This window comes from Phalaenopsis equestris, unplaced genomic scaffold (assembly GCF_001263595.1).
Source record: "Phalaenopsis equestris unplaced genomic scaffold, ASM126359v1 Scaffold001156, whole genome shotgun sequence".
Classification (NCBI taxonomy): Eukaryota; Viridiplantae; Streptophyta; class Magnoliopsida; order Asparagales; family Orchidaceae; genus Phalaenopsis; species Phalaenopsis equestris.
Window position 1 is genome coordinate 115,029 of NW_018165595.1, and position 12,453 is coordinate 127,481.

General features: G+C 35.4%; 1 protein-coding gene across 1 annotated transcript in view; it reads left to right on the plus strand.

Moving 5' to 3' along the window:
- The window catches only part of LOC110033379 (L-gulonolactone oxidase 3), a 43,112-nt gene extending 33,269 nt beyond the window's left edge, over nucleotides 1-9,843 (plus strand). Inside the window, exons 2-3 of the mRNA XM_020737337.1 lie at nucleotides 8,615-8,870; nucleotides 8,989-9,843. Coding sequence (XP_020592996.1) covers nucleotides 8,615-8,870; nucleotides 8,989-9,809 — 1,077 coding nt within the window. The 3' untranslated portion in view covers nucleotides 9,810-9,843. The remainder of the gene's footprint in view (nucleotides 1-8,614; nucleotides 8,871-8,988) is intronic.
- Nucleotides 9,844-12,453: the final 2,610 nt, after the last annotated feature.

Sequence of the window (12,453 nt, forward strand, 5' to 3'; positions counted from 1 at the left end):
CCAATCCTTTTAAATTCCTCGAGTTTGCACAGTAAAAACACAATTTTTAACCCTTCGGCCATCTTCAACCTTCGGTTTACACCCCTAGGGCTTGCTAGCGCTTGGATTTGAGGCGATTAGAAGTTCGAATTTCATCTTTTCTTGGTAAGAGCTACACTTTGAACTAAAAGTTTTTAATTTTCACCAAGGATTTCTTTTAGATTGCCTAGATCTAAAATTTTGAAATTTTTGAGAAGATTTTGAGAAAATCCTTTGGTGAAGAACTCTTTGTTAGTGTATTTAAGTTTATAACATTCCACTTTGTGATTTTTCGGAATTTTTGGAATTGATTTGGATTTTATCATTTTTCTAGAAAAATTGCTATGACACCAAGGATGAGTAAAGGAAAGAGGAAAGTGAACTTTTGGAATTGATGTTAAAAAATTTGTTAATTACAAAGCTAGCATTTTTTTCAATAGTCTGCTTACAACAGAGAAAGTAATTCAGGATCGAGCTGAAAAATTAGGATCGAATTCGAGAGATTGATTGTAGCTCGGCAGTGGGAGAATTTTTGTTACTTTAATGCCGAGGCTATTATTGGTGTAGTCATGAAGTTCTATGCCAACTTTAGAGAAACTTCTGATGACCACGTCTATGTTCGTGGAAAAATGGTTGAATTCATCCCAAGGAGAATTAATAAATTTTATCAGTTGCAAGACGTATATAGTTATCAGTACAAAGCATTCTCTGCTATAAATGAGACCCTGGAGGAAGTTATTTCATTTCTTACTGATAACATTAAGGTAAACTTTCCTGCTTCTATGCTAAATGTAGTCTCCAAGGCCTGACATTACTTTATATAGGTCAAAATGATACCTACGTACCACCATAGTAAAGTTTCTAGGGATAGAGCCATCTTGAACTTCTGTATTCAATAGATGAGCATGATAAATGTACGCTCTATTATTTATAAAAACACTCGTTCTATTGGTTTGGGTGAGACGACTGGTGAATTAGCACACATTGCCCTGATGTTCACACTATGTGAGTAGGCAGGAGTTGATTTTAGAAGTGATGAGGAATGAATTGAGTTTCTTAAACCGATCGGGCCTGCAAATATTAAAACCTATGAATCTCATATTGGATGGAGATCGGGAAGTAGGAGTAGGGATATTCCTTCTACTTCTTACACTCCTACTCTCTAGGGACTTATGGAACAATATGGAACAAATTAGGGACTTATGGAACAAATGATGATCCAGCAGGGAGATATTTTAAGAATGCAGAGCATAATTAAAAATTTGGAGGCCAGAAATGATGATTTAAATGATTTAACAAGACAAAAGTTTGAGTATGATGTTGCATATGATGATGCTATGGTTAGATATATGAGGGGTGATCATTCAGTAAAGTTTCCTAGTTACCCTATCTTTACCCCTTTTCAGCAGCAAAACTTTGATGTAGAAGAAGAAAAAAATGATGATGATGATGAGTGGTGATGTCTTTTTAGTCATACTCTTGGTCTTTTATTTAGTCTATTGTTTGTTGCATTTAGTTATTGTTGTTGTTTAATTGTATGTGTGAAACTATGATTTGTATTTAACTGTGGTGTTGGGAACTATAAACTATAGAAATGTTCTAAAGTTTATGTAAAGTTTAAAATTTATGTTCTAAAGTTTAAAATTTATTTTAATACTGTTATTTATTTTTAGTACTTTGTTGTATTTTAATTTTTAGTTCTCTTTGTTAGCAAACATTTTTTACATATTATATGCTATTTAATGTTTCAAGTTTTGTAGTATTTCATATTAGCACCTGCATTATTTCAAAATCAGAATCTTCAACATGTAAGTCTTTTCTTTATATATTAATTGTTTTCTTTCACCCTGAAATTTCAGTTTTTCATGCTTAATCTTTTAAAAATTTAAGTTTTGGTTGTGGGGGGAACTTAATTTTATTTGTCCTCACTTGATTATATTTTCAAAAATTTTAAATTGAACATGACCTTTGGTATTAGGGGCTAACTTTAGATAACTATATTTATGTTTCTAAATATATAGTAAACTTAAGTAAAATTTTTTAATAATAAAGGTTAATTTTAGAGATTAAGATATTTGGTATGAAAGAATAAGACTACGTTTTTCCATTATAAGTAAAAGGAATTTCCATTTTTGAAGTATTAAGAATTTTAGACTTTCATGTAAAGTAAGAAAAAAAGAATAAAAAAAAGAATAAAACTTTATGAAAAATCTCCAAAGCTAATATGAATTTATAAAGTGAAGGAATGTGAAAAGTTTTTAACTTTAAGAGGAGGATTGTGAAGTTCAAAATCATTAAAGGCTATCTAGACATAGTAATCATCACATAAGAAAAAAAAAAGAGAAAAGAAAAAGAATTGAAAATGATCCTGAAAGAAAAGAAAAGAAATAGATGTGAGGAGAAACTTGAGGAGATGCCTAATCAAAAATTGGTTTCACTTAAATCAACTTAAGGAAGAAGGTTTGGCTACGTTCTCTAAAGTTGTTTTAAGTATTAGCATATTTACTAATAAAGTTTTCTTGAAGTTCTTTTTCATATAGATATTCTAAGTGACTTTAATATGACAATTTGCAATTTTCCTTGAAAAGAATAGAGAATCAGAAATCTTAGACTTGACTGCTAGATATTTTTATACCTTTAGTATTAACTGAAGTTATTTTAAATTTTTTCTTATGTTATGCTATTATATTTAGTAGACCAAAATATGAAAATTTAGAAGTTAAAACTCTTTGTCATAAGTCATATTTCTATGTAGTAAAGGAGTTACTTGAGGACAAGTAACATTTAAGTTTGGGGGATTTTGATGCACAAAAAATATATGCATCTTTAGACCTATATTTTATACTCATTTTTGGTGATATTGCGCTTTAAAGGAAGCTATTTTTTATGTTTTGTTGTAGGTTGATGATTTTCAAGAATTAAAACAAAAAGAAAGCAAAAATGATGGAATTTAGAGTCAAAATGATGTTTTGGAAAAAAATACTCAGCACCGACGACGCCAACATGAACCAGGAAGTCCAGAATATCATGGGCACCGATGACACCATATGACCGAGAGCATGTAATTTAATTACAGACCACAGATGTTGATGACATCATCATGGGCGCTGACGGCGCCAAGGTCGATGCTGGGCAAAATTCTAGAAGAGTCGATGAATTTGGACGCTTTTGAAGAGTTATTGGAGGCACCTCTTAGAAAACTGGCATTATGCTTTAATTAAGGAGAAAATTGCTCAGAAAAAGGAGTAGTTAGAGGGGGCTAGAGGGTAATTGAGTTTAGGAGATTGCTCTATTGTTTGGTGTGGTGAGTCTAAGTGTGATTTTCTCTAAAAGAGTTGTTAAGAGAGGGAGAGAAGTGGGGAGAGAAGTGAGAGGGGAGAGAAGTGAGAGATTTCTTCTTCTATACATCTTTAAAGAGAAAATCAAGAGTCTTGTAAAGAGAGAAAGAGTTCAAGTGAGGCTAGAAGGGATTTGATTTGAGAAAGAGTTACATATAAGTGGTGTTCATTTATTATTGTTGTATAAACTTTCTTTTATTTATGAAATTAGTACTTTGTTGTATCTTTCTCATGAGGTATGAGTAGTTTTCTATGTCTTTCTCCCTACTCTAAGATATGGTGAAATGAAGAGATAATTTGGATGTGTCAATTCTAAAATATAAAATAAATTGTGATGATTTTTTCACTCTGTTCTTAATTTATTTTTCGATCTGGCCAATTAAAATGTTAAAATCTGTTGTGAAACATATGATCCGGGAAATGAAGTATGTGTTCTACAACAAAGTGAGAATCACATTCAATTCTATGAAGGAGTGTTTCATTCATGGAATTGGGTGCAAATAAATAGGAAAATATATTATTGGGCGAAGGATTAGAGATTTTAGGGTGACAGGCTAAAGCCCCCATTTGGTCTTAGTGTTTAAAAACTAAAACGAGAGTTAGCCTTCAGGGGAAGGAAAGTGGGAGCTCTGGAGTGAGACCCAATATTCTCCTAGCCTAACCACGAATTTAGAGACTAAACTTAATATTAGCCCATGATTCTCTCAAACACTTGACTTAGGATAGATAATTAAAATTGCTCCTATTTGACACAATATAAATTCAAACCACCATTTATCTCTCTCATTTAATAAAAAAATCATTGTGGTGGGAAAGATGCTTTCTCATATTTAATAACTTCATCACAGAAACATAGTTTTGTAGTTATAGTTTAACTTTACTTTACAGTATTGCTAGCAGTTGATAATCTAATTTTGATAGAACCTTAAACATTTGCAATTAACATAGTAGATTTTCTTTATTATCGTGAAATTTCTAATTTAAATTACTACTTCAAATGTAAACCTTCATCGTGGGATCGATATTTAGGGCTTAAACATAAATTTTGTATTACTTGATAAAGATACATATACTTGCGTAGAATCCCAATATAAATTGTTTCAATTTCTTATTCATAAAAAACGAACCAAGTTTTTGGCATCACTACAAAGCAGAGTCATCTTCATTAATTTTACACAACTATAATTCATCAGGATTAGGTATCCATCATCAGATACCTCCCTCCAGAGCTCCCAAAAACATTACTAGAGTCATCCACTCTGGCCACGCATCCTAAAGACAATCTCTCATCATTGGACGAAGGAGGGGCAGTGCTTTTTCCTTGATCACAAGTCCTTGTCCTTCCGAGTCCCGGTCGGCCCTTGCTGAGGTTTCACTCTCAGAGACCATGTTGCCCTCCAAATCTAAAATGGCTCATAAGGGGGACACACCCTGCGCGACAGCCTGTTCTCACAGATCAATGTAGAAAACCCCTACACCCTCATCTTTCCTGATCAAAGGAGGTGGAGAAGCCTCTTGTCCAGAAACCGACTACTGAGACCCCAAAGCGTTAGACAGGGTCTCCATAAAGCACCTGAAGTCTCATACATATACGTACATACATATATGTACATATATATACGTACATACATATATGTACATACATATACGTACATATACATACATACATACATGCATGCATGCATACATACATATATATAGATACATACATATATACATACATATATATAGATATATACATATACATATAGATATATACATATACATATAGATATATACATATACATATAGATATATACATATACATATAGATATATACATATACATATAGATATATACATATACATATAGATATATACATATACATATAGATATATACATATACATATAGATATATACATATACATATAGATATATACATATACATATATAGATATATACACATACATATATATATATATATACATATATATAATGATAATTATTATAAATAAGTAAAAGAAAGAAGGCGGACGAATGAAAGAGTTGTAATTCCCCTTACCTGCAACGAACTTTCCCGAAGGATCCCTCAGCCGGACGACAAAGTCGTCCCTCCCCAGGGGCCTTTTTGCCTTGCGTCTCTTTTCCCCAACCTTTGTTGCTATTGCTTCCGCCCTCTTTTTCTCTTTCTCATATGTTTCCTCCAAATGATCTTGGCTAATACCCCCAAAAATCCCAGTCCACATAACTCTGTTGACAACATCTCGATCTGTGAATTGGTGCACGGAGAGTTCACTTCCTCTGAGCATCTCGACACAGAGATGAGTACTCTCAGGTAAAATTCTTGGCCTCTGTACCTCTATAGTGATGGGTCAAAGATGGATTCCCCAACCTCAACGACATGTAGCAATCATGAATTTGGACCGCAAGTCCTTCACCTTATTCTCAACGCCCACCACCTAGAGCTTGGGACCAGACGAAAATACCGCATCCTTCCTGATCAAACTTGAAGTTGAAGAATTATGAGAAAAATTCGATCGACCATTGGATTTCAATCCGCCAAAGGCAAATGACGAAAGTTATGGTAGTGATAATATAATTCGACATAATTTGTGTGGTAATGATACCATAACTTTTGAGGATGGACCTCATCTCACTACAGAATGACAGCTTCAACCCATATGCGAGTTGATCAACGCAAACGATCATGTTATCACCATAGTCGCTTGCCTACTTTTCTTCTCTCTGCTTACTTGAGTTGGACATCTGGCCCGAAGGCGAACCTAAAAAAAGTCGTCGTCTGCCTCTCCGAAAGGGTTGACAACACACCAGGAGAATACACACCGAAGCACTTAGAGGAATATTTGAAGCCATAGCATGAAGAGAATAAGTAGCAGCAGGTCAAGAAAAGAAGAAAGAAGGATAACATGGGAACTCAGATGTCTATCTCTTAAACTTATAACACAAAAGAGAAGCTAGAACACTCTAAGGGTGATACTGTACTTTTGTCACATCACAACACGGGAAAAGTGTTAAATCAGACGCTCATGCCAACGAACTAATAAATTTGCAATACATGCATATGAATAAAAATTTATATTTGCACATATTTAATGCAAAAAAAGAACAACTTTACGTTTATTCTAATAATTTTTTTGCCGAAAAGGACAAACTTTACGATGTTATCTGCTGCCACCTCAGCCGGGACATAGCCCACCGAGGCAACCGCTTGAACATTAACTCTCCCTCCATCCTAACCTTCTATATTGTATTCATTTCAGCGCTTAGATGAGAAACCAAAACTTCATCTCGCATGGTGGCCAATTCCACTTTCAAGGATGCTACCTCTTCTTGAAGGATAGCTTCACAAGCCCAAACCGTAGCTAATTCCCTCTCCAACTGACCTGAGTTGTACATTTGGCCCGAAGGTGAACCTGCCGTCGTCTGCCTCTCTGAAAGGGTTGACAACATACCAGGAGAATACACACTGAAGCCCTCAGAGGAATATTTGGGGCCATAGCATGACGAGAATAAGAAGCAACAAGTTTTAGAAAAGAAGAAAGAAGGATAGCATGGGAACTCAGACGTCTCTCTCTTAAACTTATAACACAAATATGTCACATAACAACAAGAGAAAAGTGTTAAATTAGACGCGCATACTAACGATAAATTTTTAATATATGTATATGAATAAAAAAATATACTTGCACGCATTTAATGCAAAAAAAAAACTAATTTACATTTATTCTCATAATTGTTCAGCCGAAAAGGACAAACTTCATGATGTTATCTACTGCCACCTCAGCCGAGACATAGCCCACTGAGGCAACCGCTTGAACATGAACTCTCCCTCCATCCTAACCTTCTATATTATATTCGTTTCAGTGCTTAGGTGAGAAACCAAAACTTCATCTCGCATAGTGGCCAGTTTCGCTTTCAAGGATGCCACCTCTTCTTCAAGGATAGATTCACAAGTCCGAACCGTAGCCAACTCCCTCCATCTTACCCTGCACACAACTTTTCCTTACCGGAAAGTTGCCTCCCCCCCAAAAAGAACCCTCCGTAGAGCGGTTAGTATTTGAGTCGGAAGATCAGACTTCCACCACAAGGCAAGGGGCATTCGTCTCCAAAACGGCATGCTTCTCAGTCTTTTCTATTTTTCGGGCCAAATCTTGGCCATGAATACCATAAATTCATTACAAATTTTAGATTCTCTTGTCTTTATTGTAGTTGTCGCTATCAAGGAGCAATGAAATCGGTAAACTTTAATATGTAGATCAAAGACATGCCAACACGAATCACAAAGACAACTCGACAATAATAGAAGACGTCACATGCTCAAAGTAACCAGCTTCCCACACAGCTAGAACAGTCCTCCTCAGATGAACAGTGAGAAAAATCATCTTGAGAGATCCAATTAACCGCGTTTAGCTGAATAATCTCATCGCCAGCCATATAGATCGGAGAAGAGTGGACCACTAGGACTCCAGGGCATATAACAAAGGCCTTCAATACGCAGCAGCTTAGGCTTGCAACCGGCTGGACTCGCAATTGCCCAACATTGCAATCACTTGGACTCGCAGCCGCACAATTATACCTTTAGGCCCTATCGGCCAAATCTACGCATGGGCTGAAATACCCCTGCCATGTCTACGTATTGGAGGGGTACAACATGTAATTTTGTATTAATCCATTCATATAAATAGGAGGTCCTCTCCATTAATAGTGGGTGCATAATCTTACCATCTCATATAGTGTTATTGCTCTTTCTCTCTTCCTATCTCATCTCGTGACGTTCTATTCATTTGGTGTCCGCCAGACAATTTCGGGTTCAAAATTAATAAATTAAAATTAATTGAAATACAATTTCTTTTTTTTAATAGAATAAAAATTACATGCATGGGCTTATTTTTCATTATTTTTGAGAGAGAAAACATCCTCACTAGAAAAAAAAAAAAAAAAAAAGAAAAAAAAACACACTCATGATAAATTTATATTTTTTTATTTATTATGACATGAATATAACAGAAAATTTATTTAAACCTATTTATTTATGCATCCTAGAATAAACTTAATACTTTTAAAAATCATCATTATCAAAAATCTGATCAGAATAACCGTAAAATTTTCCGAACACTTTTCATCCTTAATAATTTTTTCATGTCATTTTAAAGTCTTGAAGCAAAAGAAAATGTTCAATCTTTCTAGGATCTTTTTTCATTTCACTCATACCGTTCTCATAATTTCTCATTGATTTGAGGTTAAACAAAAACCTACAGGTCACTCTCTCGCTAGAGCCTAAATTTAAGAGAAGCATAACATATGACTACTTAACGGATGAGAAGCTTCTGGATGAGTTTGAAGAGATGACGAAGCAGCATGAGTTCTTTGACATCGACTGGTATCCTTCGCAGGGGCTGGCCGTATACAGACTCGACGACAGAGCTCCCTGGAACTCCTCCGGCGACGGCGTCAATGACTTCATTGGTTTTCAGGCAAACCCCTCCCTCACGTCCATGGCTGTGAGGGCTACAGGTAATGGGTTCTAATTACAGTAACAGTTTCTTCGTCCAAATTTTATTCATCTGATTAATAAATAATTAAGGGCACGAAAGTTTAACCCTACATTTCTACAACCATAATTGTCACGCAGAGAAAGCTCTCGAGGAATCAAAGAGCGTGAAGGGCAAATGCGCCATGGCCGCCACCGTGCTTGCCGCTAAGAAACTAGCCGCCATCGGTCTAAAGAACAACAACTTCATCTTTACCGGCTATCCCGTCATCGGTAGCCAGAGCAAAATGCAAACTTCCGGCTCCTGCCTCCATTCCTCATCATCAAACCCACTGGCCATGTGCTCATGGGATCCCAGAATCAAGGGCCTTTTTTTCTACGAAACAACCGCCATTTTTCCCGCATCAAACTTCAGAAACTTCGTCCTCGATGTCAAAAAACTGAGAGACCTCAACCCACAAAACTTCTGCGGCGTTGATATCTACAATGGCTTCCTGATCAGATTCATCAAAGCTTCATCTGCGTATCTTGGCCAGGCTGAGGACTCTGTTGTCGTCGATTTCAACTATTACAGAGCAGACGAAGCTTTGACTCCAAGGCTGAACCAAGATGTGTGGGAAGAAGTGGAGCAGATGGCTTTTTTCAAGCATGGCGCTAGGCCGCATTGGGGGAAGAATAGAAAAGTTGCTTTCTTTGGTGTGCAGGAGAAGTATCCCGATCAAATGAGAAAGTTTAATGCGGTGAAGCAGATGTTGGATCCTACAGGCATGTTTAGTAGTGAGTGGTCGGATGAAGTACTTTTGGGGATGAGAGCTGGAAAGACTGATGGTTGTGCTTTAGAAGGGTTGTGTATATGTTCGAAAGATATGCACTGCAGTCCGAGCAATGGGTATTTTTGCAAATCTGGGCTTGTTTATGGAGAGGCTAAGGTGTGCAGGTTTCTGAATTCATCTATGCCATGATCGTTCTCATTGTTTCAAAATTGATGAGATGAGTTGTGAGATTTTTATTCTGTAACATTCTTCAGTCATGAAGATATGATTTTAGATTGTTTCAAAAAACAAAATAATAATAATAATAATAATAATAATAATAGTAGTAATAATAATAATAATAATAATGATAATAATCTAATTTTGTTTGTGTTTTGGTTTTGGTATTGAAATTTTAGTTTTCACGTTTAAGTAGGATTTAGGTGGGAATTATGATGCTGGACATTATAACATCAGTTTTCAGCAAGACGTTATAACAATCATTCTTATTTTTGTTTTTCTCTTCCTTTAGTATTTTACTTTTCGTTTAGTATAAAGCTGTGTTTGCTTTCAAGCTAGTTAAGATTTTATTTATTTTTCTTATTTGTGAGGTGCCGTTGAGATATATAAGGTGTTACTTCAGGATAAACTATAGAGATGGAAACTCTCTGTTTTTTACCTTTTGTTCTCTGTTTGCTCATTCCCTATAGGCTCCCACGTCATATTAGTATGAGACCTATAAGGGAAGGCAGCAGACAGCCAAACATCGAAGGTGATCAAAGATGGCACAAGCCAATACCACACAACATTTGGATGAATTCATTCACAGCCGAGTTCTTAAGATTTAACCTGAATATGTGAAGGTAGATACAATGCCTAAAAAATGTCGGCTCTCTTAATCCGGCCCAAACCTGCAGGATGGACCACAAGTTGTTACAGTCGTGAAGATTTATTGGACACTAGGATTGCTCAGTGCGTTTCAAGAGGCCATGTTATAATTACTGAATCTGAACGTGTGAAGGAGATCAGGTATTGATGTCTCAAACTCCGACGATGTTGAATTCACTCAAATAGATGTTTGGGCCAATCACATGTTTGAACACCATGAACAAAATTGCAATAAATTTCGTGTTAAAATGGACATTCTCTTTTTCGATGATCATTTGCACATTGAAAATTATCTTGATTGGGAACTGAAAATTAAAACCTTCGTCGGATACATATAAATCCTTGTGAAAAAAGAAACAAGTAAAATATGTAGTGTGACGGCTCAAAGGGGCAGCGGGTTCATGGTTGGGATAACTACAACATCTTTCTTGGCGGGAGGGAAAAGCCAACATGAGGAGCTGGTGTAAAATGAAGAGATTAATCTGATAAGGCTCCCTGCCAACATATTTTGAGCTAATGTTGTATATTTAATTTCAACTTCGTTCATGAGGAGATCAATCAATAAGTGAATACACTGAGCATTGCTATCGACTTAGTGAATACCTTGAGCATGTCAAACCATTTTTGGGCACATTTTGTGCAGTTTATTTTGACGATATTTTAATTTATAGTGTGATAAATATTTACAACATCTCAGTAAAATCTTCATGACCATTTGCTTCTATAAACTCTACCTTAATTTCCTAAAATGGGAATGTGCTATGTGCAAAGTTCATTTTATAGGAATTATCATTTTGGTTGAAGGAATTCAAATGGATCATGGAAAGGTGGTAGCAATTCAAGAGTGGTCTACGCCAACATCCTTTTCTGACATCCATAATTTTCATAATTTGGTTAATTTTTATAGTCGATTTATTAATGGGTTCAGCATCATTAGAATGCTGACTTCTTGAAATCCAAGTCATTTCACTATGCTAATGAACAGCAAAATAACTTTAATATCCCAAAAATATTCCTTCATAACAGCCTCATTGAATTTGGTTAATTTTTATAGTCGATTTATTAATGGGTTTAGCATCATTAGATTGCTGACTTCTTGAAATCTAAGTCATTTCACTATGCTAATGAACAACAAAATAACTTTGATATCCTAAAAATATTCCTTCATCTAACATTACCCAATTTTGATAAGTCGTTTTAGGTTAATACCAATGCTTCCTCTATTGGCATTAGAGTAGGCCTAGCTCAAGAAAACCGTCCCATTGAGCATTTCAATGAGAACCTGAGAACAATGATACAAAAAATGGTGTGCATACTAACAAGAGTCATATGTAATAGTCTGTGCTTTTAAATTTGTGGTAACATTATCTTCTTATGAATTTGTTCTTTTATAGTGATCATCAAACTTTCAATTCTTAAGCTCCCACAAATCCATAATCGGATGAACGCTCGATGGGTTCTTTCACACTAAATTTTTTTTTTGTAATCAAACATAAAGCTGGTACTCAATGCTCTTAGTCAAATGGTAGCTCTTTCTCACTACCTTGCATACACAAATTATTTGCTTTGAATCATAAAATAGTTTTACTACATCGTCAAGGACTTCTTTGAACCATGGAAGCAACACAAGCAAACAATCCACAAAGGAAATACTTTATTCACCATAGATATCACTTCAAGCGCAAGCAATTGTGTAGGAAATACTTTATTCACCATAGATATCACTTCAAGCTCAACCACTTTTTTTGCATATGATTGATCACAGACTTATATTCAGGTAGTATAACAAGACATGTTAGGCGTGACAAGACACTGTTCCTACTACAATCTAGGTTTTACTAGTGTAATCTTCCTAGACATGTGACTCGGTAAGTTGAAAAGTGCTTTGTTTGTCAGTGCTTAATCCTAGATTTCATATTAGAGGATGAAATTCTTAATTTTTTTTGTTGGGCTTACTAAGAACTAA